The sequence below is a fragment of the Syngnathus scovelli genome, chromosome 12 (assembly GCF_024217435.2).
Source record: "Syngnathus scovelli strain Florida chromosome 12, RoL_Ssco_1.2, whole genome shotgun sequence".
Classification (NCBI taxonomy): Eukaryota; Metazoa; Chordata; class Actinopteri; order Syngnathiformes; family Syngnathidae; genus Syngnathus; species Syngnathus scovelli.
Window position 1 is genome coordinate 11,547,080 of NC_090858.1, and position 25,568 is coordinate 11,572,647.

The 25,568-nt window shown below is 43.0% G+C and overlaps 1 protein-coding gene across 1 annotated transcript in view; it reads right to left on the minus strand.

Annotated features, from left to right (window-relative positions):
• arid5b (AT-rich interaction domain 5B) overlaps positions 1-25,568 on the minus strand; it is a 53,404-nt gene that overhangs the window by 22,065 nt on the left and 5,771 nt on the right. Inside the window, exons 4-5 of the mRNA XM_049736540.2 lie at positions 20,113-20,347; positions 1,767-1,997 (exon numbers count right to left, since the gene is read on the minus strand). Coding sequence (XP_049592497.1) covers positions 1,767-1,997; positions 20,113-20,347 — 466 coding nt within the window. The remainder of the gene's footprint in view (positions 1-1,766; positions 1,998-20,112; positions 20,348-25,568) is intronic.

Genomic DNA, 25,568 nt, shown 5'->3' on the forward strand with positions numbered 1-25,568 from the left:
AGCTGGCCAAGAAACATCCCAGATGACTTTGGGCATCAGAAGTGGGTACACCTTCGATTGGATGCCTCCCAGAGTTCTTGTCCACAAAACAAGCATTCGCACTTAAATTTAGGCAACTGACTGGACTTTGGGAGGGAGCCGAAGGAGGCAAACTCAAGCGCAAAGCTATTCAAGCCTGGGTGGAAGAAAGTCACTTCCTCGGAAAAGGCACATTAGCAGCAAGCGGTCTTGTGCACAAAGATCCAGCAAACAAGTTGCAGTTGCAGTCCAACACCCAAAGACAGAACCAGAACACGCTTTGCTTAACAATGGTTGGAAAACACAGGCTTGAAACAAGTCACTTTTCAAACAATCCCGTGTGTGTGTGTTTGTGTGTGTCTGTGTGTGTCTGTGTGTGTGTGTGTGTTTGCGTGCGTGCGTGGTGGCTCTCAGGACTTCCCGCTTCGAGTGCTTTAAAAGCCTGAAGAGCAGATCATGTCGGATAAAAAGCCTGATGAGCAGCCCTCGCATCACCCCTCCAGCGCCAACACGCTACAGTACGCTAGCTACAGCGGCGAGCGTTTAACACCGCAGTAGCACTCGGATGATCGCTCCAAATTCACTTTGACAAATGGGAATGAATCACGGCGTGTAAATAGAAATCAAGAGTGAGCCGCCACCGCCATCGCTTATATAATCAATGCGCCGCCTGTACACCTCCTGCGCCGCTGTGATGAATCTAAAAGCGGGCCCGCCAGGAATAAACTCAATCGCATCGTCTTTCTTTCCTCTGTTGACTGTATTTCACATTGCGCTTTTTTTTTTGTTTCATCTGGCTGACCAGCTGACGCGCACAAGCCTTGCTGCAGAAAAGAAAAAAAAGTTGATTATGTCACAGCTGGACGCCATTACGCCAGCGCTGGTATTTATCCGTATAAACGCAGATACAGAGCCAGGAAATGGCGGCTTGTGATTGTGCAAAGCTCACAAATGTGCTTAAAATAATAAGCCGGATGCCCTCGGGGGCCCTTGGCAGCCTGATGGAAATTGTGTTGCTTGTCAAGCACAAACAAGTGAATAAAGAAAATATAGATGGCGTGCGCATTGGAGGTTAGAAAAAAAAAACAGCGGCTGGAAATACAGCTTTAGCGGCATTGAGCCAAACTGCGGCCACGGGATGTTGGCTGTTCCAAAAACATATTTGCCTTGAAAAAATAAGACAAATTATGGAGAAATTTAACAAGCTGCCCTCACATTCCACAATTCTCCACTGATTCAAATCATTCCAACTTTAAAAATGTTCAACATAGCCAAAATTTCCACTTCCATCTAGTATTTCAGTTTGCCGTCACATGCGATTGCTACACAGCAGCGACTTTACAAGAGCTCAAGCTGTTATTGTGAAAGTGCCCTCGTGCAGTCATGAATCACACAATCAAATTGTTACTGCGTGCAGAAGTTCAGACATGTTCCGGCACTCCAAAAAATTCCAGAGCACAACGCTTTAGGATAGGTGAGGCTGTTCAAATGGAGGTCGCTGCTCACCCCGCCCACTTGCCTTTCAGATGAAACCACGGAAAATACATCGGAAGACTCACTTGCGTGAATTATAACTTACACTGAAATGTTTACAGAATTAAAAGGAAATACAAATACGTGTTTAGTAATAATAATAAATATAGAAAATAATTACAAATTGAATAATAAATTGGAAATTTAAAGGAAATTTGCCAAAGTCTTTGGAACAATGAGCAAAGTTTGAGAGTGCGTGTCCAGCACCAACTCACCATGGTGATCGCAGACGCTTTCGTTGCGCAGCAGCGTGGGATGCTCAAAGGTGTCGCGGCAGTAGAGGATGCGCGTGTGGGCGCCCAGCGTCGCGATGCCGCCCAGCGCCAGCACCGTGTGGTTGAGCAGAAGCGAGCCGGGCTGCTCCCGCAGACGCGCCAGCACCGAGCGGTAGCGGCAGTACTGCGGGTAGCTCAGGACCAGCACCTTCCTGCCGTCCTCTTCCTGACCTACACAAACGAATAAAAAGGGTTAGCAGGTCCGGCTCGCAGTGGGCAGGTTCAGGTTCGAATCCGTAGTCCTCTGTACTTTCACATTCTTAGTACAACTTGCGATCTGCAATATTTGCTACATCTTGGTGTAAAGTGTACTGTAATTTCTGCTCCTTGGGGTGTTGTGACGTAAGCCACAAAGACATCTGGAAAGTGTTTGAAATTATGGGGAGAAAGAAAATCCAACACCAAATTATGTTTTTTTTTTTCCCAACTGAAGAAAAAAATATTTCTGCCTTAATGATTTAAACACACAAATGGGCCATCCAGTATGAAGAAAAGTGTTCATTTTCAATATGAGTCATTGAAACTTGGGCCGACTTGACACGACACGGTTCAAGTCCTTCAATTCAAATTTATCACCATGTGGCCTGGATTAAAAAAAAAAAAAAAAAAAAAAGATAGGAGTCACACAAATATTGCAGCGCATAGAACAACAACTGACTGACAGGCTCCATCAAAGAAGGCGTTGCCATTTAGACGAGATAAAAAGCGCCAACCTCGTCACCATAGCCAAAATTAGGAGAGTTGAACACAATCTGACCAAGACTATCATCCAAAGCGTCCGTGACCTATTTTAAACGCGCCATTAATGAAAGAACAGCAGACATGCACGGTGTGACGCTTGATTCACTTTCTGTGAAATAAAATCCGGCACGATGAAAACACGATAATAGTGGGAGGAAGCACAAAGTGGATTTCAGTCAAAAAAAGATATTCATGTATGTGGTGTATTTAGTCCAGCATTTTATATTTTTTTTTTTACTCTGTTCCCTTTTGTGCCTCGCCATGCATGCGCATTAGTCACACCAGTAATGCTAATGAGAAAGGACGCTTTACGCCTCACCATGAAAGAACTCATCTCGAAACGCCCACACGACAATGCAAATATAATTAAAATCGGATCACATATGAATATATGTATATTTAAATACATACAAGTAATTACATGCTCAGCTGTATCTACGTTGCCCCCGCCAACACGCATGTCATTAGCATGCAAACGTTAAATGGACGTTTCCTACATAATGGAATCCATCAGCACGTGTTGAAAATAAGGACAATTGTCTTAAAAAACATACTCTGTTGCTTTTGTTAAAATGCTGGCATAGGATCAGAACGCACCAAATATGCGTACAAATGCAGGTCCAATTGTTTGTCGGTTTTAAGGCTTGCTCTGCTCGTTTTGCTCCAGCATGCAAAAACCCGACGAGTGGCTTGGCGAGGTCGAGGCGGGCGCTCGGGAACGTTCAGGGGGGGATTTCCGTGGCAGACTTGTGTTTCGGCAGCCGAGTCTTTCTTAGAAGGCTTATGAACCTGTGACTGAAAATTGTTTTGTTGGTTTTTGGACATTTGAAGCAGATGCATTCGTGCCTTTCTGCCTACTTGCATAACAACCGCCACAAACAAAACTCTTAACTGACACAGCCCGCCTTAAAAGCCAGTCATACAAATTGGCTAGGGTTGCCATAAGTGCATGGCAAATGACTACTTTTGTCTAAATGAAGCTTTGTTTAAACCATGTTCCAATTTTCAATGACACCGCGCAGAAGGCGGATTTATGGCGCATTACTGCAAACATGCATCGTCTAAGCCTCACATATTGCGCTTCTGACACAGTTTTTGCTCGCAGGTACGACAGCTGCTTTGTTTTCAAATGTCACCATTTGGATTGTGTGTGTTTCCCTCCCTCTCTCGCTCGCTCTCTTTGTCCCGCATTGCACTTGATTACATTCAATTTGCAGAGCGCGCCGCAGGGCTTTAATAAGCATACAAAGGCATTTGCCGAGGCCCGCGCATTTGTGCGCACTTTTGAAATTTCCCTCTTTGTTCTTCCAGCGTGACCTTCCCCAATTAAAGGCCCCACGTGTTTCTCTAAGCGTTCTAATCGGTCGTGGCCGCGTTGGGACTATTTTGCCAACATGACCTTGTAAACGGCGTTGCCATCGGGGTCCTAACAGCTCAGATTTTGGGGGTAGAAGGATTGCGCCTGACGTCAGCCATACAAAGTTCAACCACAAATTACACCTACACCCGGCCCACAAGCCCAATGTTGGTGACAACTTCTCTAGATTGCTCAAAGATTTTTTTCTTTGGCGCAAAAGATTGCCTTTCCTCCACATTTCCCAGGCTGGAAATCAATTCCAACAATGAAGACGACGAACATTTTGCATGAATACCTCCGAGCGCTTTCTGTTGCTTTCCTATGGCAAGTCCCAGCAATGAAAATTCACTTTGGAGAGGTTATGAATAATTTGGAGGCTTAACTGTACACGCTGAGGATCCCTGTGTGAGCAGCTCCTATTAAAATAGATATTAAAAATATTCAAATGTGCCTAAAGAAATCGTGCGTGTGCATAAGCAACACACATTGGGCTTTTTTGTTTGACGCACAGACTTGCACGCACACAGGCACGTCAGTATTGTTATTTATTGATGGCACACACTCTCTGATTGATGCTGTTTGTTTACAGCGCCGAGTCGCTCTCAATTAGCCCAACGTTCTGGTACATTTTGTCTCATGCCAGATTGTACAAGCTATGACTCATGCAAATTTAATGAATTTATTTAATTGTTTATGTAACGGCGCCTTCGTAGGAGAAATTGTCATTACCGGCCCCTAGGCTTCTCTTTTCCACTTGCATGATGACAGATGCAGCCCCTCCACCGCCCCGCCTTTCCTTTGGTCCGCTTTTGATGACTGCAAAGCCAAAAAGGCAGAAATTATGTCGCCATGTCGTGTCCATACGTGCGAGGGAAAGTAGGAGGAGGATGACACTGAGTCACACACGTGTTCGATATTATGATAGGAGGCTAAATGGAAAGCGGGCGAGATCACTGACAGGAACAATTTTGGGAAAAACATGTCAACCGAAGACTACTTGGATGTTTCTCATCCAAAAGAACAAAAAGAAATATTTAGTTTGAAACATATTTTGTTACATTTGTTATTTATCCAAGCCAATCTGACCCGCAAAACGATTCAGTTGACATTTTTCAAGAGTTTAAAACAGGTCAATTTGATCTGCTACAGAACTGATGACCCAGCAGTGACATAAGAGGCTTAAAGAAGGGCCAAATTGTCCCATTAATAGACTTGTGGTTTTTTCTGGGATTTTTTTTTTCCCCACAAAACAAATACTTCAAAACTATTGCTTTATTCTTGCGGTTAAACACGCAGTGGGTCGCACTGACCCAAACATGTTGGTGGCATACCAAAGAAACAAAGACGGCAAAGTATATATTTTTTTCTTTAGCAATCTTCGAGAAGAACCACCGGGAGAATATTTTAAAGATGGCGTGAATGCAAAACACAGCAGCCGCATGCATCGCTTTCACTCATTTTGTTGTTGGCACTTTCGAGCCATGTTGTTCCGACGCGATTTGTCCAGCGATCCCGATTGCGACTTCAGGAGAGGAGAGAAAAAAAAAGCACGTCTGCCAGTGTGACACGAGAGGGTCACGTTTGAATTGCTAGCACAATCGAGACGGGATTCCACATTCCCACTCGTCTGCTTTCACATAACACAACTTTCTTTGGGACCACGCCAAAGGGACTTGTTTTTTTTAAATAAATCAGTTACACACTAAAGCACTACGGTTTGATTGAATTGTGTACTTCTGCCACAACAACATACTGACGTCTGTAGCTAATGACTTTCAGGAGGTTTTGATTATGAGGAAAAATTGATCGTTGCATGCTTAAAAGAAGAGCAGAAACGTTTGCTTTGATTGCAGACTGGACTTCAACGTGATTACCTAACATCTTTGCATGCTCGAATATGTCTTGTATGTTCCATAAGCTATGACGGGCTCATTTAGTTGTGTTTACGAGCGTGCCGCTTTTATGTCATGCTGCCAATTACATAAGCTCGAAATGTGCGCTCACGTTCTGTCTCGTAGAAGCTAATGTGGCTAATGTGCTGTTTCAATGGAATGTGACCAAGCGGCGTGGTAAATACGATAATGTCAAATTTTTGATCAAAAGGAAATTTATGTAAGCATGAATCAGGCCTTGAGATTAATTTAGTAAGACTGAATTGTCAGAGCCGAATGAGGATTACCTGATAGACCCAGCTAGCCAAGAGGTGTCCCGGCTAGCCGAACTCGACACTGCATGGCTAACTGGACAAATTCATTGTGTAGGTACAAGATGTGAAGTCAAACAATGTTGTCACATAAAAAATGGTGACCAATCTCAATTTATGTAATTAATGAAGTAGTTAAGCCATCAGTTGTAAATGCTTTGGACAAGTATTCCAACTTAGTTTGTTAGTTTGTTGTCGACCGCACAAGTCAGTCTGCGTGCATTGTACGAATGAGGGAGCGTGGATCAATTGGTTGCTGTCATGGTGTTCTCATTTCCTTGACCTTGCCACCCCATAAGACAAAAAACAACACGCATTTGTTTGGGAAAGGAAAAGCCTTTTTTTGACACATTCAGAAGTGTTAGTGAGATGAATCGAGATGTTTCTTTGAAAAGCGATATAACGCGGCCCAATATGTTGTCAGTCCGATGACAAGGAAGCAGAGCGCCATCAAACGCTGCGCCTGTCACAATGCGTTGAGCTTCAAAACAACGTCTCATCCACGCTGCGGGTTTTGGGGGTTTGCGAGCTGGTGAATCCCTGCAGCTTGATAATACACAATGAGAACTGGGCCCAAATTTTCTCTCTTCTGATCAAACTCTTATTGTGACCAACTGTTCGAATGTCTTTTCGCAAACCGATTATACTCCCAAATTTGAGCTTGTGTGTGTCTCTCTCCTATTATCCCGTGGGGTTATTCTATGCTGCAGGCTGTGTCGAAAATTATTTTTCCTCCCTGATGTGCCTGTCATCGATTGATTTGACCTCCTTACGCCAGCGCTGCAATGGTTGGCGAGCAAAACAAGAGCTGCTTGGTTGCTCAGGCTGCCAAGTCGACGTGGTCTTAACGCATCCCGCTCGCTCAGACGAGTGTAAGAGACTTTTTATTTAAGTCGACCTTCAAAGAACTGACAAGACAATACGTCTGACTATTATTATGCTAATGTCAGTTCCTCGTGGGTGGAATTTTGAAATGGCTATTTGCAGAGCCCCGTCAATGCAGCGCTTCAATATTTGTGCAAGGGCTGTAATGACACGCCAGCGAGTGGTTTTGTTATATGTTAGAAAACAATATATCAGATTTTTTTTTCCAGGAAAATGAAACAAGTTTGTACCAACACCCATTGATTCTGTTCAAACAGATTTATTTAACTTTATTTATGTTCAAAACAAGCTGTAGGAACTCAACAAAATAACAAGCTCAAGAGGTAGAGTTAGATATTTGTACGCAGGTTTACCCATCATGAACTATAAAATAAATTCAATAAAATAATCCATTCATCCATCCATTTTCTGTACCGCTTTGTCCCCACGGGGGTCGCGGGCCTGCTGGATCCTATCCCAGCTGTAATCGGGCAGTAGGCGGGGGACACCCTGAACTGGTTGCCAGCCAATCGCAAGGCACACAGAGACGAACAACCATCCGCACTCGCACTCAAACCTAGTGGCAATTTGGAGGGTTCAATCGGCCTACCAAGCATGTTTTTTGGGATGTGGGAGGAAACCGGAGTGCCCGGAGGAAACCCACGCGGGCTCGGGGAGAACATGCAAACTCCACACAGGGAGGGTCGGAGGTGTAATCGAACCGGCACCCTCCGAACTGTGAGGCGGACGTGCTAACCAGTGCACCACCGAGCCGCCTCAATAAAATAATCATAATTTAAAAAAAAAAACATTTGTACATTTTAAAAGGAGTTTTTGTGTCATCCTAGTGACAAACAAATTGTCAGGAAAAAGAAGCTGTAACACGTTTGCACTTGTCTGAGACATGTTTACGATGGCAGCAAAGCTGAGGCAGCAGAAGCCTCGGGTGTCCCCTTAGCCCTCCGTTTTTAGTGCAGGTTAGTGCGGGTCAAGCTTAAAAAAAAAAAAAAAAGCGTGTCATCCGTAAGCTCCCGCAATGCGCCTAGACGTGTCGTACGTTATGCTTCCCTCTACTCGTAAAAACTTTTGCCCTCCTCCCTTGTCTCGTTGCCAGGAGCCCGAAGGTTTCTCAAATTTGTTAAAGGGGACATAGTATGGAAGATTGACTTACAAATGAGCGGAGTCTCTCACATGTGTGAGTGTGCGTGCGTGCGTGTGTGAGAAATTAAACAACATCAAAAGTTTTTGGTTTGTGCAAGCCGACTTTTATGGATTTGAAACAATCATTTGTGTTCTAGAACGGATTATTCGTACAATGGACTTTTTTTTTTTTTAAATTGGGAGGAGGACAGTTGTGGAAAACATTTCAATGGGGAAAGGGTGTTCTGTGATTTGAATAAAAGGAAAGAAGTAACAAGTGATGGCAAAGGTGCGTATTTTTATTGGGTTATTTAAAACAATTTCAATTCCTGCATGTTGTTGATTTCCATTCCCCCCTTTTTTTTTTTTTTTAACTGAATCCAAAAGTGGTCACTATTAACACTCCACACACATTTGTGTGAATTGAGGCGCCAGCATCTGTGGGTGGGGGCTGGGGGGGCTTCTATTGAAAGTGATGCGCCACCAGACATGCAAAAATGCACTCATGCCGATAACGAGTGTGTTTAAGCGAGGCGGCAAGAGCCCTCCACGCATGTAGGTTCCTGTTCTTAATTACAGCAAAGCGCTAAAGTTATCTAGTTAGTTTCAGCACAGGGAGTAGAACAAGAACAAACAAAAAATAATCTATAATGTTTGATTGCGGCAAATGAAGAAAATTGAACTTGATTTGATGGCAGAGAAAACCACAGGCATGAAAGGTTGCATGTCAGCAGACGAGAAAGGAAGAAAAGACACGAGTACTTTTCCTCCAGTTGATTTATGTGATTCTATTACATTAAACATTCTTTCCCCCGAGCGGGTTGGGCTCCCTAGCAACCAGCGCTGGCGCTGGCTCTAATGTGTCTGGCGCTGGGCCAGCCCAACGCCGCCTCGTCTTATTGATTGCCACATTGAAAAGTTTGCATTTAATAGGCCCTGTAATACACATAGGAGTTATTCAGCAAGGCTTCTTCGCCTGTCAGAAACAAGGAAGAAAAAATTAAAAATCAAAACAGAAATAGTTTCTTTTTTTTGACAGGGAGGGGAAAAAGAAAACCTAAAATGAAAACACAGCTGCGTCAGCGGAAGAGAAGTTGTTTTGGACAAGCTCAAGGGGGATGAAATCGTTTCTTTGTTGTCGGCTTTTGTGTAGTAATGGCGAGGACCATGTGTTTTTTTTTTTTTTTTTTTGTCGCCTCCTGGCTGGGGCATAACGACTGCTGAGTTTGGAAGGGGTCAATCCGCTTATAGCACGCTCACTTGTGCCAAAGTAAAAACAAGCTGGCCTGAATATGTGCTAAAATACCACAGGGCGCAAACTGTAATTAACTTTCTTGAGCGACGCTTTCGGAGCGGACCGCCCACATCCCACAGAGGGCGCTACATCGACACTCACACATTTGACATATTTGGCACTTTTTCAAATACGCTAAATCAAGAATGAAACAAATCCTCCAAAATCTACTTTCCTTCCAACATATTTAACGTGTTATGTTTCAAATATGCACATAATTATCATTTTCGCTGCTATGTATCCTGACAGCCTCGCAAAAAAAACGTCAGGGGAAGAATTCACAAGAAACATGTCTTACCCATTTCAAAACGCAAATGTCGGCCAATCGGATGTGCCGGACGATTCATCGGCCGACCCCTGATCGGACTCTGATAACAGGTAGCAGACGGCAACAAGTAGCGCAAACGTCGTGATGCGACTTTTGCAATGCGAGCCCGACGGCATTACTTTCAGTCAACAGCTCTATAGGACAAAAGGGCAATGCTCTGACACGTATAAATTATTAAACTTCATTCTTATTCCAGAAATGCGATATTAATAACAACAGCGTATTTAGACTAGCGGGGGCACATTGAACATTTTGCTGCAAAGAAAACACTTCTTGAGTTCCCCTTCAAACTTTGGTTGGTCTTGTACAAACACCCCTCAAGGAGACAGTCTGCCCTCGTCTTTCCGTGCAGGTGACGATATCGGATCTCTCATTTGTCGCGCACAAACTCAATTGAGCAGCTGTGATCGGACATCTCGGAAGCTTGTCAGCATGGCGAGGAGATTCCCCGCTCGGCTTGGCAAATTATCTCTTGCCTCCCCCCCAACCAGAATATCAGAGAATGACATGTTCGCCTTGAAAACGCTTGTTCAACAGGACAGCAAGTTCCCATTCGAGTACTGTGAAGAAAAAAATCTCTTATCGGGAGGTTAGGAATTAGGTCAGATGAGGAACGACATGCCATCGGAGATCAAAGTTGCCGTATGTGTGTTTCCTCGAAGAGGGCCCCCCCCCTCATTACCAGCGCAGGCCTATTTCAACGGGCGCCCGAGAGGAAACATGACAAGGAGAAAAAAAAAACCAGGAGGAAGAATAACACTTGAGGCTATGAGACTGGCTTCTTTCCCAGCGTTAACTGGAATGAGAAAGCGAGAGGGCGAGGAATTTGCTTTATGAGTTGTGGGAAATGCTAAAAAAGTGCAAATGCTTCAGTCGCCGGTTTGGAGTTGGCTTTGCAACCGGACGGGTCGGAAATGTCCGATATTTTACTCAAGAAGATCTTTGATGATGTCATGGGTGGAATCTTGGGGAGTTTCTAGCATGATGCAAGCATCCAATCTGATGGCTGTGATATCACAAGCTGCCATATCTGCAATATTAAAATAAAACATCTAATTTTGAGAGGAAATGACCATTGTTAATTGTTCATTTCTTAATTGTGTTGATATTTTGATAATAAACAATACATACAAAGAAAACAAAATTGGTCGCATGTAGTAACTCCAAATGTTGTGAATTTTTAAAACACAAATTTTTAAAATATATGACTCAACAGTTTCATTTTTGCAAGCATTTTCCATTTGCGTTTATCGATTTTTTTCAAGTAGTAATAAATATCTGAGTATCTAGACAAGCGCTGTTATCCTTAATATTTGAATGCAGCGTAGCAATTCTCAGTTTGATACGAAGTGGACTATTAGAGCGCCATGACGAATGTAAGCTCCTCTCCCTCTGTTTTGCGCGGAAAAAAACGAGCTGTAATGTGAACCCAACGAGAAGCATTTTCCATAATGACATTCAGCGGCAACACTCAATTTAAAGTGTGTTTATTTAGCTGGAGGACTTGGCAGCGCGCTACGGCAAATGGGCCGACTTTACACAACAATACGCCTTTAACACAGCTCGTCAATTTTCCCGTTCACGCGCCGTCTTGCATTCAAAAGTAAATTCCAGAAATATAAATGATAGCGTATCTTTGTGTGGCTATTACACGTCGGCACTTGAGAAGGAGGAGGGAGAGGGGGCCTGAACGACCTGCTTTTCAACTGCGCCTCATTGCACTGCCTTCATTGTTTTGGCTCGACTGATTTGTAATTCATTTGGCACGGTAACCAGTAAATCGCATAGCAAACTTGAGCCTGGAGAAAAGAGTATCATTATTGGTGGTGGTAATACCCCCACCCCACCACCACTAAAGTGGGAGTTACATTCCACACTAGCCTCCGAGTTGAAATATTCTACTTCCTGTTTTCAATGTTCTTTAGTCTAAATTACAGTCAACCTACATGGAAGGCCACCATCTAGTGGTCAACAGTGAAATTCCACCCCCAAAAAATGAGTGGCAGGACAATATAGAGAACTGAAGAAAAATCTGCAAAATAATGGGAATATGAATACAGACCGCAATGGGTTCAGGAGATTTTTGGGCTACATTTTAAATCATTTGGAAAGCTTGCATTTTGCGCGACTTGTTTGTGTAGCAACTGAATGCAGACAAAGTCTGCAGAATCAGAATCAGCTTTATTGGCAAAGTTTGTGCATGCCAAACAAGGAAGTTGACTCCGGTTGATCTCAGTCTCTGTACAACATTTAAGTGACTAACAACATTCAGGCTATAAATAGCCAAAGGGTGGCCAGTCAATATCACGCCTGTGAATGTGTAAGAGTCCGCACTGGAGGACTGCACAACATTGACATTGGACCAGTAAGGCAGTGCTCATTTTCCAGAACACAGGTCATGGATGTTCTTGCTTTGAGGTTAATTGTGGCGGCAGCGTTGATAAAGCAGACTTGTGTAATTTGTGAGTGTTTGTGTGTTCACACTCTGTTCCCGATTCAAATGAGATTACACTGCATTCCAAATGATTATGGAAGTGACATCTTTATCTGCTTTTGCTGAATAGTCGAGGCAAATGAGGCAGAATTAGTACATGATTTTGAGCAGACCTCTCAATGTTGTCGAAAATTAAAACTTCAAATTATTACATGCAACATAATTTCAAAACATTTGATGGGTTGTAAATTCTGAAGAATAGTTGAATTGTCAGCATTTAGGAGGTCTTATCATCTGATATTAAAAGTTACTTTGACCGAAAAGATCCTTTATGCTTGTGAGTTTGTTTGTGCTTGAATGTCAAAACAGAGCTGCTGTATGAAAGGGGCCTGCCACCCTCAGAGCCTTTGGTTCTCAATAGGGTTGGGATCAGGGGAGGATGTGGAGCCCACACAAGTTACTTGGAGCAGTCAAGGATACAGACCTAATACAGCATCTGATTCAAATTCACTCAAACTAAAGTGCAAGTGTTGCACAGGATGCTCCGCCCACAATAACCTCAGCAAATAAGCTTGACAAGTTAGCGTTAGCCATCTGTCCGCTATACCTGCTTTGGATTGGCACTCTTTTGGGCTCATCTCCAAGCAGGAGTTTGTCAAAAAATGAGGTCTCACATTCAAATTCAAAAAGTGTTATTACCTTGTTTATTTTGTCGTATTCTGCGAAATTCCGACAGCCGGAGCCGTCCGGAGAGGGCAATTGGCAATACATCAGCAAGATCCGATTTCTCAACCTGTCAGTCCATTTCCGTGTTATGTACTGGGCCGAGGAGCAATTGGCAGACGAGAAGGCATTGAGCCAGTCTCCCCAGCACCCGCCTCCCCAGCAGACCCCACCCCGCCCCTTTCTGTCCTCCTCAGCCATGACTCAAATGAAAGCGGCTGAAGAAAAGAGGGGGGGAAAAAAGCTAACTCACTCGCCTCACTCACTTGATTAAATGTGCTGTTGCGCAGGTGGACTTTATGTTCCAGTAAATCAATCCCATACTATTGTTTTTTTTCTTTTTCTTTTTTTTTTTTAGTTCTTGCCATCAGATGATGCACACAACAAAGAGCTCTCCTCAGAAGCCCGAGCCAAATGCTAATGATGATTCATGTTGTTAGCGATTCATGTCACTTCTCACTTATTATGCCTCCGTGTGCGAAATCACTACCAGTTGTCGGGCGGATTTCAGACGGAATATCCGGTGGCAGCGGATATTCATCTGAGAGACATTAAGTCACCACAAAAAAAAAAAAAAAAAGAAACGGAGGGTTTGCATGTTTAAATTAAGATCAATCAATGTCGGATTGGGGGTTGTTTCCTGAGCGCTTCATAGTCAGAATGCCGTTAGACCTCAGATATTCTAAAATTGCCAGGTGCACCAAAATAAAATCTGTACAAAATAAATCCACCGCAGTTCGATGACTTAAACGAGAGCATCCGTTGTTGTGCACGTTTGCGCCAATTAGCACGGCGAGTCCTTCTCGTCGCCTCTGGCCCAGGAATCCCGCAAAGCAGATGGACTGAGCAAGCTCATAAAAGATGCAGAGTTATTAAGCGTACAATCTGCGCCGTCTTAGCGAGCAAAATCGGCAGGCTCGCGGAGAATGCCAAACATCGCACGGACCGAAAGCGCCGGTCGCCCGCTGAAATATTCATGCTGCCATCATACTCGGAAGGACGATCATTTTGACAGCGCTGAAAAGACTTGACCGCGCGTATGAGTGAGAGCTAAAGTGGCAGGCAATTTGTGCAATGAGTAGAAAAAATAAATATGTTCCTTGCAAATATCAGGGAAAAAAATGTGTGAATGTGTTGCGGATTCACGCCAGCGGCAGACAAGTGTATCATCAAGGCCAGTGTCTATTTAAGAAGCCTTGGCAGAGGTCACGTCAATAAGCATCTCTGGCTTTCGCTCTCTCGCTGCGTCGTTCCAGACCTGACTAATGGAGAGACGAGAAATGCACAACTGCTGTTTGAGGCCTCGCCTGGCTTAATGGAGAGACGGAGCTTTTCATTTCCTCTGAGGCCACCCGCGCTCATTGTTTAACCGCCCCTCTCCCTCCCCTCCCTCCCTCATCTTCCGTGGAAAAACACATTATGGCACATTCCAGAAATAAAATAACACAAATTATTAACTGACGTCGCAGTGCGCCGACGCTGAATGTGATTAGGACGCGAGGAAACATCTCTTTCGCTCTATCGCCTCTACCGCCCCCCTCCCTCCACCCATATTCAAATTCGAGGCATGCTCATACATCTAATAGATTTTTCCACCTCGGCACACAATTTACTGCTTACAGATTTAGAATTCGCTGGCTTCCGGCCAGCAGTCAAAACGGAATTAATGATATTAGAGGGGTGGGGGAGGGGGGAAGCCTGTGATTCTCCTCCACATTCTAATGAAGATGCTGCCATGCGATAATGGCAGCCTCTCAGTAACATCAATGACGGTGAGGTACATGATCAATATTTTTTGACACAGTGTATAGTATTTGAACCCACAAAGTAAACAAAAGTCTGAACATAAAATGGATTGTACGCGTGTGTCCGCGCATGTGCCTTTAAGAGGCGGGGCCTGGTGGGGTGGCCTGTGGGTGAGCATCTGCTTGTGAGCTGTGGCCGACAGCAGCTCCAGTGTGAGTGAACTTGCGGTGCTGTCGAATGGGATGAGGCCTTGTTCATATTTTTAGGAAGAAACATGGCTGCAGATAAGCAAATTATGGTTCGATATAAGCTCTTTAATCTTGGTTGGATTTTGGCTTTTGTGGCGTACGGATGCTCACGAACAGTGCGTTTCCGTCACAACAAAGCATTACTCTTGCTCGCGTATCTTTTTTCTCCCTGCTATTTCCTCGGTCCGCACACGATAGCGACCCGAAAAGCTCGCAAATATGGTGTCGCCGTTGTCGTCCAGACAGAGGATGGCATCTGCCCGGCGAGCTTATCGCCGTTCCCGACCGGTGCGAACACTCTGACACAATCTGGCCTCCGCATCAAATTGAAACGTTACGACTGAAATATTGTTGAGATATCCGCGCCAATGTGTGCGCGTTTGTGTAAGTGTGTACGTCTGGCGCACGGATCAGATAAAACATTGAAGGAAAAAAAAAGGAATGTGGTGATATCACTGTGGGCCTTCATACTCAATTAGTCTTCTGTACTCGTGAGCAAACCAAGTCATGATTCCTCCCTTTCCCAACGTGGTAAATTACAAGCTTGAAATTGTGACATTTTATTATTCTATATGGAAAGAATGGGGCAGATGGCGCTGGTTAACCCCCCCCCCCCCCGTCTTTTCTCACAGAGTTGTGGCTCTCCTGCAACATGAATGTGTCCAAATAAAGTCATAGTGCTTAAAAAAGCTGTTTTGGGAATCATTTCCATATGCAACATTTCCACTGGGGAATCCTGAGAAAACTGCATATGACGGGATGGGAAACCGCAAAAGCCACAATAATCACGACTTACTGTTTGTAGCAGTGGTTCCTTACTTTTTTATCTTAAATGATAAATTTACAAAAATCTTTGTTCTGAAAAAAACATACAGAACCGTTTCAAAAGCAAAAGGAAACATCCACTGTACGTCTTGCCGCCCACACGGGTAACAACGCGCTTCCTGTACCACATCGCTCTAAGCAACGAGCTGATTGAGGCAGCCAGTTTAGTCGACGTTGTTTGCTGATCATTTTCATTTGCCTCCATTTCTTTTTCAGACGTGTGCGTATGCGCATTTGTATTTTATGTTACTGGCTCAGTTACGCCCGCAGTGAATCAAAGGCCCCGCTAAGTAAGTCCATGCTGAGATAGTTGAATTGAAAAAATTGAGAAACTACAGCAAGCGAGATGGAGTCGCAGCGCATATGAGGTCGAAACAATGTAGCAATCTGCTATATTATCATGCCCAGAGCAGATGGCCGAGACGTCCGCAGCAGGAAAAATGCCTGCAAATGATGCTTTTGGTTCTCTCTTTTTTTTTATAACAAAGACAATGTTTGATCATCCCAAAAATCTCTTCTTTTTTCCATGTTTCCATTCCAATTTGTACAAAGGGAACATATGCACCGTACGTGACAGCGAGCGTCCATCATTTAATCCTACATCTAACGCGAAGGTCAGCCATTTTAAGTGTTATTAGCTCGGCGCACGTCCTTGAGTTCAATTCACCCGAAATTACCTCTTTAATGGAAGAAGTCCCCGTGCGCACAAGCAGCAGCGTCCTACATTAACGTAATGCACCAAAAGCATCAATTATGCAAAGCGGTGTTAAGTCGCGAGCCCCTACAGTTAGCGGACGGGCAGGCATTGAATGCATCCATTTCGGACCGGATGCTGCCCAAACATGGAGCGCTTCCATCCTTGAATGATAATAGCTCACCCATATTACCTTGGGTGGGAACATAAAATTCCGTGAAAATATTCATTTTTCTGTGAATTACATGGTTTCAACGTGGACATGTGAGCAACAAAGTAGCATTATTCTCTTCAAAGAAATGACTTTATCTCATATAATTTACAATTAACTCGTGTATAAACTAGTCATTTTTACTACTAATATTTTTCTTCGACATTGTATCGAATAATATATATAATAATATAAACAAATATTTAGACCTTATAAGCATCATAAATGGCCGCAGCATATTTTTCCCTTATTTGTTTTTGTTTTGAGTTTTTTAGCCAGCCAGGCAGGCAGGCAGCCAGCCAGCCTGTCTCAGCAGATACAACTTCCTTGAGGTTCCGCCTTGCACTCTATACGAATAGAAAGCAATTTCGGCAGGCGGCAATAAAAAGAAGGAAGGAAGAAAAAAAGAGCGAATCAGGCCAGTTCTCTGGGGAGAAATAAAGGGGCAGAATGTAAACTTGCCTGGTAAGCCATCCCTGGCGGATTGCACTGTAAAAAGAAACCTTAATGCGCACTCCGATACAACGTCAACTGAAAGACGGGGGGGCATTTTGCATTACTTGATTAAACGAGTCGGCATTGTGGATGATGTAAGCGCTGCAGCATTTACTCTTTTCATCTTGTTGGAGGATTGTACTTGGCTCTTTTCAAGGGCTCATTCAAGCAGATGTAACAAAATATACGTGGCAAATAATAGAGAAAATTTTTATAGACACAAGGTAGTGGCAGTTTATGCCGATTTTTTTCAGTTACATTTTAATTACTGTTATTTTGTGTTCTTGATTAAAAACAGGTTACAAAAATGAGGGTGCGACATTTCACTTCTTTTCACTGGGAAATTTTGATTTGATACACGATGACATTGAGTTTGGTCCCAAAAGGAATGAAACTTGCAATCGAATAGTGTGTGTACAATTTGTTTTGGTACTCCGCCATTTCTCTCATGTAAATGTGCCTGGGCTCAACAAATGTTGGGAATCACCTAGCTAATACGATGAATGCGGCTACGCTACCTTTTGTTAGCCACCTCTGGTGCACCATTTCAGTTGATTTATTCAAACCCATGTCAGGTTAGCAAGCAAATCCCACATGAAAGCTATCATTTGCCACATAATGGCTACACTGGTGATGCCAGCGTCTATTTTAAGCCCGCGGAGCCTTCGCTTGTGAATTCAAAGCTGAATTTCGGAATCACGCCGCCAATCAATTATCCGCCTCGCAGGTTTAAAAGTCACCCGCTCCCGAGAATGAATCGCACCATTTCTGCTCTTACTGAGAGAGAAGGCGGAGGAGGCGTTTTACATGTCACACGCGTGTTAGTTAAACCATGTTGTTGTTTTTTACATGCACTGAACGTTGCTACATAACTACAGAACAGCTCACTTAAGTCCCCACTGGCAGCTTGCCAGGGAAAGTTAGGGGGAAAAAAAAACGTTTTCCCTCAACAACAATGGCAGGCATTATTGCTTTTTAACGGCGGGCTAGTTGTAAGCCAGCCAGAGCGAGCGGTGGTATATCGCTGCAGTATCCTGTGGCGGCGGTGGCGGGGAGGGGACAATCTCGTTCCTCTCGTGGAGAATAACAAACAGCAAATGCATCATTCAGGTAATAACGCTGAGCCGCCACCGTATATCATCGTCGGTGATGTCGTCAAACGTCGCCATGGTCAACACACTCCTGCTCTTACAGCATCAATATTTCATTTGATCTCTTCAGCGGCCTAAATGTTATATTTCGATGCAAACGCTTTATGCGTGTTTTTTTTTTTGTTTGTTTTTTAATCTGACTCACTTACAAAGCTGGAGGCAACAAACAAATGTTCGAGCATCCAAGAGTCTTAAATTGGTGTCATCGGAACGGGTCTCTTGAGATTTTATACACAAATGATTTACAAGCGTATCTCAATGTAGGTCATCAAAAAAAAGCATCTCTTGACATTGCAAACTGAGATTCTTGATATGGATCAAGGGCAGAGCGCTTCATTTAACTCTAACTACTATTTGATTAAAGGAGATGTAAAAAGCATTTTCCTACTAAATAAAAACAATGACAATCTCTTCACAGAAGATCTGACATTTTGGGGTCAAAATTAAGGATAAAGATTTACAACAAGTTTCATCACCAGAGAGACTGCAGTCATATTGACACTTGGATGTAGCAGAGACACAAATGTATCTCGATGCGGTTCTTTTCTCAAATGCCAGAAATCCCGCGCTCACAAACACATCTAAACTGGATTGATTTTTTTTGCAACAAAGCATCCCTTATTGATTCTGCCCTGCTTCTTGGTATTATTTTTTTTATTTTATTTTTGCATTTGAGATGGGAGCAATGTGGAGCAATCAAGGGCATTAGCGCAGTAGACATTAAACACACGCCGAGAGGCGTGCGCGTTCTCCTTGGAATTCATCAATAGAGCCGTTAGAGAGCCTTGTTTTTCAAGAAGCTATTTAAAAATCATCAAGGGATTATGAAAGCAGAGATATGGATTTTAATGGGATGGCCAAAGATGGATACACTGAGTAACGCACTGATAGCATTTTTAACTGTTTTGGTGAGCTTGATATGCCATTCCGGCCAAATGACGACAGGGTATATTTACTTAACTGCAACATGTCATGTCCTTTGCAATGATTACATTGTTAGAGCCAATGGCTTCCTCTCAACGTGAGTCGCCGAGGCTTTATGTTGCACTTTGATTGATGGAACGCTGCGTGACATTCGATTGTGTACACGATGAACGCACGCGTGGTCATTCGAGCACAAAATATAGGGCGGATGATGAGTAGGTAGAAGGCACGCTGCCACCACTCCTAAATGGTCTCAGGGACTTACATTTCAACAAGATGGTAGAAATGTCCTGAAAATGCTCTCATATCGCGAAGCAACAAGCTGGTAGAAATGTCCTGAAAAAGCTCTTATATCGCTGCCGTATCTTCGCGCAACGAGAGCACTTATCAATTAGTCTACTATAGTACAAAACATTAGCCCAAGGACAAGAAGTGTCTCATCATATGTGATTAACAGTTGCTAAATGCTTCCAAACAATCCACTAATCAACCAGAGATTAGTAAACTTTGCTGCTTGACATCATCCCAAGTAGAATCACAAAATGTGGCCGTGTACCCTTTCCAGATAACAATAACCTTAACCTTTCCAGATAACAATAACCTTAATGTAACACCAAAATGGCAACCTTAAAACATGATCACAAACAGAAAAGTTAGAAACTAAGTTGCACTTTTAGCATTATTATAGCCTCTGATAGCATAGAAAAATCATTTTGGTACAATTACACAAGAATAACCACAAAATAGTGTTTATTCCCTTTCCCTTACTTGTTAGCACTAGCAGCAGTTAGCCACATGGGCTTTTTTAACCGCAATACGTGCAAATAAACAGATCATATAGATCGCAAGTTCACATCCTGATTAAAGCAATGAAATGCTACTGAAGATTTCATCAAGTGTTTACTCACCGAGTCGTACCCGCTCCCGCTGAACATCCTTGAAGTTGAGTCCGCTGGTGAGCGTGCTCTCGCGGTAGCGGTGGAGTGCCTCGCGGCGCCCGTTGGTACCCAACTCGCGGAGAACCGAGGCCTTGAGGGGCTCCGCCTTCAGGCCGTGGGCCCATCCCGAGAAGTCTGGCAGCGTCCACTTGACCAGGTCCTGGAGGCGCACGATCACCTTCTCTGACACGGCGATCACCTCGTGCTTAGAGCGGAAAAACAAAAAAGCCATTTAAGCAATTATGCGGCTCCAAACAAACAAATGTGCATATTTTTTTTTTTTATGAATTATATTTATTCATTTGGTAAGTACAGCTGAATTGTATTAAACTGTATCTAAGGACAATGTATCCATTAGAATTTTTTTTATAACGTTCATAGTGGTACAGCGCTTCGTACTGAACTTTCCTGTGGAATGCATTTTAATTGAATTCAATAAATACTTTTTTTTATTGTCCTATAGCATTAATGTTTTAACTGCACAATATTGGAGTGGCTTAAAAGACTTAAAATAGTTTGAGGGGGGGGGGGCTAAGATTTTTTTTATTTTATTATTCTGGTGCTTGGTTTAAAAGGTTTGCAAATCACTGTACAAGAATATCAAAATGCCTGGCGGGATGTGTGGCATACGCAGCATGAGAAGTGGACGTGATGTGAAGACTCAAATCCGTTTGATTTGGTTTAATAATTCAAAGTAGTGCAGTTTCGTTTGAAGGCCTAATAATGGCGGGCGCGCTTGTTCCTGACAAAAGAGCGCACCGGAAGACAGCTATTACCCAAAGTCTGGAGGACAGATGTGCTGTGGGGGGGGGGGGGGGGGGGGGGCAGACAGGCAACACGAATCACAGCCATTGAGGCTGCAAGGCAAAAGCAATGACAATATAATAACCACAAAAGCATATACAAGCTCGAGCCCTTTGTCGTACGTGCGAGCTGCAACTGAATGAATGCGGCTCAATTCACTTTTATGGCCATGGTGGCGATTTTCATTTTTCCTTCTTGAGCTAGCAAATCTCTCAATCTCTCAACTCAAGCAATGCCCTGTTGTCATATCCACGGATAATGTAATAAAAACACCCGGATCATATATTTGAGTTATAAAAGACGAATCTGGTAGCGGGGATATACGAGCGAGAGGTCAATGCAGCTCCATAAAACACTGCTTAATTTACCCATTTATGGCCAATGTGCGTCAAATACATTATGTGGACTCAAGTACTGCCACATTTAAGATGGACGCTTACCATTGGCCAAAATTAGGATTGTCTAAAGACTAATCACATCATTGTTGTTGTTGTTGTTGTTCTTTAAACAGCACAAGAGTTGAGACTCTCAGCAGTGCCGAGTGAGTAATTTCACATCAGCACTTAGTGGACACTTGTTTAGGTACACTTACAAACTCCAAAGAGCGGCATGTTGCCTTTCCAAAGCAGATAATGATGAGTTAGAGCAAAAAAATGTAAACCTCTAATTTTGGCTTTCTTCCCCTCCCTCTTCTCCATTTCAGTCACATTTCCGTAAAAGCAAAAAGAACACATTGTCAAAACAAACTTCCCGGCGTTCTCCCGGAGTGCTCTGTCCAAACAATTACCCATATTCAGTTCTCACATTAAGCTGCGCAGCGCGGCCATATCAAATCCCGGCCAGTTTTCGAGCCGGTATTGCCTTATATAGAAAAAAAAAAGGCCTGCGAGGGACGCTTGATAGAGCTGCTGTGCCCCCCTCGCTCGCTCACTAAGTAAAAACATCAAACATGGCTTTTTTTTCCCCTCTTTCGCTCATCTTATAATGAGCTGTCTGGAGCTGTCAAGTGGTGGAGACCGTTGCAATAACGTGTCGCTAGCAGTAAATAGCATTCAGCCCCGCGGCCAAAAGCCGCATTTGTGCTTCATGTGCTCAAAATGAGCAAGTTTGATGCCAGGCATCATAATAACTCACTCTGAACATCCAAACGGCGGCGTAATTAAAAAGCACGTTGGAGCGTATAGTATATTTCTGCTATATTGCATTCCATGGATATTCATCATCATCATAATCATGTTGTTGCAGCGGTGTTAACACATCTCGCCGTTTTGTGCTCGAGTAGCGGTGATGATTCATAATCACAATGAGCTTGCCAAATGCATATCCTTCAAATTACAATTGTTTTTCTCTAAAGATTATTTCCTTGTAAAATTTACACTTTCGTCTCACCATCTCATGGCTTTATACTGATGCGCTGATGTGAATTGTGCTTTCTCGCCAAATTGCGCAAGTGTGCATAACTCAACAGAATCCATCTGGAAAAAGAAGGTCAATCTCACCATTACTTTTGCTGTCGTATTTTTCGATGAAGTGTGAAATGTAGTCAGGAAGTTGGACTGTAAGAGAGTAGTGACACTAAAAAGACACCAGCGAGTCAAGTTACTGTACGCCTCAAGTCCGCGGCACCCTAATAAAATGCAAGAACTTGGGGGGGAAAAAAAACTGGACAATTTATTACTTTCACCATCTGCGGCATTGTGATGACATTGTAAATCAGCACAAAAACAAAAAGAAACTGCATTTACTGTCGCATAAAAACTTAAAGAGAGAGGATTTATTTGGAAAATAAATGTTTGGCATGCCTGGTCACGCTCCAGAAAATCATTGACGAGGCACATTCTCAAAAAGAACAACAAGACTTTAAAGCAACAGATTGCGCAACAGAGAAAGGAACCATATTTAGTACTTTCCAAAATGCAAATGCTTGCTTCATGCATGGCAATAAAGCTCAAGCGTTAATTCTTTCTTCAACTATTTTTCAATTTCATTTAAAGGAGTGGTCTGTAACAAAAAATCATGTCAATCTCATCTCAGTGTTTTTAAAAGTGAAGACAATTTGCAAGAAACATGAAAACATAATTTGCCTTCACATAAAATGATGTCACGGGCCGGATTTGGCCCCCGGGCCTCGGGTTTGACACCAGTGCGCTAGCCGGACTTCACTTTGTGCCTGCGTTCTTTCTGCCATCAATAATTCATGTTAATACTGCAGCAGCATAACATTACTCAGGAACCTGATTGCTTTGATGGGGCATAATGTACTCAGAGTGGACTGAACAGACATTTGCTGTTCAAGCATAGATTTGAAAAAAATCTCATCAAATAAATAAATAAGTAAATTTCATTGGAATTAAACTCTCCGGAATAGCCCGACTTGAAATCCCCACCTCAGAAATGACGCGACACCTCGAAATATTTCAAAAGGGAGGGAAAATAACTGTCACACAGAAAATGCCGTGAGTTACATCACACAAAAATATGACGCAATCCTTTGCGTTTTCAGGACAGTGAGAACAGATTCCTTACTTGTTTTTTGTTTTTTTTTGGGGGGGGGCATACCGGTGAGAAAAATATTGACATTATTTAAGTAAAACAGTGAGTCAAGGTACAAGTCCACTTTGACTATGAGGCATTCTACTAATTGCCAGCTACTGCCTACAGTACAATACATTCACAGAAGGGGCCTTTTGGGGGCTCTCAGTGAGTGTGCATCTTGCACGCGCGCGCACACACACACACACACACACACACACACACACACACACACACACACACACACACACACACACACACACACATACACACACACTCACACACAGAGGTGCTGTCATGCTGCAAAGGTTTCAGCCTGCTGAACTTCTGAGAGGTCAGCTCAGGAATTTAGCAGGCCAGAGGAGATTAGTAATTGAGTAATGGACATGGTGACACCGACAATGAGGGGGTGGAGGGGAGAGAGCGAGAGAGAGCGAGAGAGTATGAAACACAATACGAGTTCATTATCTATCTCCTCCTCCACATGACTGACCTTGGCCCGACTAGCCCAAAACAAACTTTACTGGGAATTAATAAAAAAAAAAAAAAAAAAAAAATAGAAGAGCCAGGAATATTACCACGACCTCGACTTACTTCACATCAACTTGGGACTTTACGCAATCGACTTGTTTTCTTGGCATACGACGATTGAATTCCTATCAAATCAGACCCTCGCTCTTGTCAAAGCGTAACTCAAATGCCGCTTGATCTCATCTTTCATTCACAGATACCATGAGGTTGTTTTCAAAAGCAAACAAGGCTTGTGTGTGAGGTGTCAGAAGTTGTAGGGTGATGCTGCAAAAAAATAAATAAAAATAAAGTGTTCGTCAGCCACTTTTGGAATCTTTGCAGCTTTGTAGCCTGCAGTTTGACATCCTGCTTCCAAGCGAGACAACAACGTGGCCCAAAGCTTCACACAAAGGAAAGCCGAATGCAATCACAATATTTGATTTTTAAATTTAAAACTCCTCAAATTATCACTTTGTCCTGGTAATTACTCTTCTTCTAAGTTTACAAATTTATTCGGTAAATTGAATGAAAATTTGTTGAACGCTGCTAAAGTGGAGGAACTCATCGTTATTTCCATCGTCTTTTCAAGGAAAACTGGGCATCGTTTTTTTTTTTTTTTTTTTTTTTTTTTTTACCGACACCATTCTAAAAAGTTGGTAATAATTGACACGCTATTTCAGCAATGGCAAGGAATTCACTTGAGGGAAGTGTTGCAAGTTAATGACTAGCTATGCGGGCAGGCACCAGTACCACCTCCTCAATTCCAGCCATTGTTGTGCCAACGAGGAATTTGCAATTTGTAAATTGCACACAGGACGGGGAAGCGCCGTCGCCGAGGTTCACATTTACACTCGCCCATTCAACGTGCAATCCATCAAAATGCCGCACGGCTAAGCCACTTAGCTCAGCCAGTGCTTCCCACATGCCTGAATTAGCCATTCAGGGCTCCTTTTATTCTCTACTCCCCCCCTCCCTTCGGAAAAGGAAAAAAAAAAAAAAATCAAAAGAGCAGCAAATGAAAACAATCTCATTTTGCTACAAGTACAGTGTGGAACACATGTGTGTAATAGCGCCATAACATTTGGCACGACAATCAATATAAGCGAGCGAGTGAGCGTCAGCTGGGAGGAAGCGAGAGGTCACAAGGAATCAAAGGTGATTATGAAAGCGCATTAACATAATGCGATGCAGAAATATTGGCCGAGGTGGGGGGTAGGGGGGTTATAATAAAAAAAAAAAAAATCTAAATATCTGCATTGTCATTGAGAACTTGAAATTGTTAATGGACAAAGGAGAAAAATGCATGAAAGGATGAATACTGATGAAGTATTATTCATGAAAATTTAAAAATTATATTCAGGTATATCCCTAATTGTTCCAAAATATTTGGGGTTAAAATAATCCATGTTTTGTTTAATTTTCAATGCAATTATAACAGGCATCAATTATTTTTACTATTAGCCGGCCACTCGATTTTCATTCTGCGTGTGGTGATTCTCAGTTGTCGGGGTCACGCCAATAAGCAAAGGTCAAATTAAATTGGACTTGATTTGGGAAGATGTTGAAAAGGCGTTGCGTGG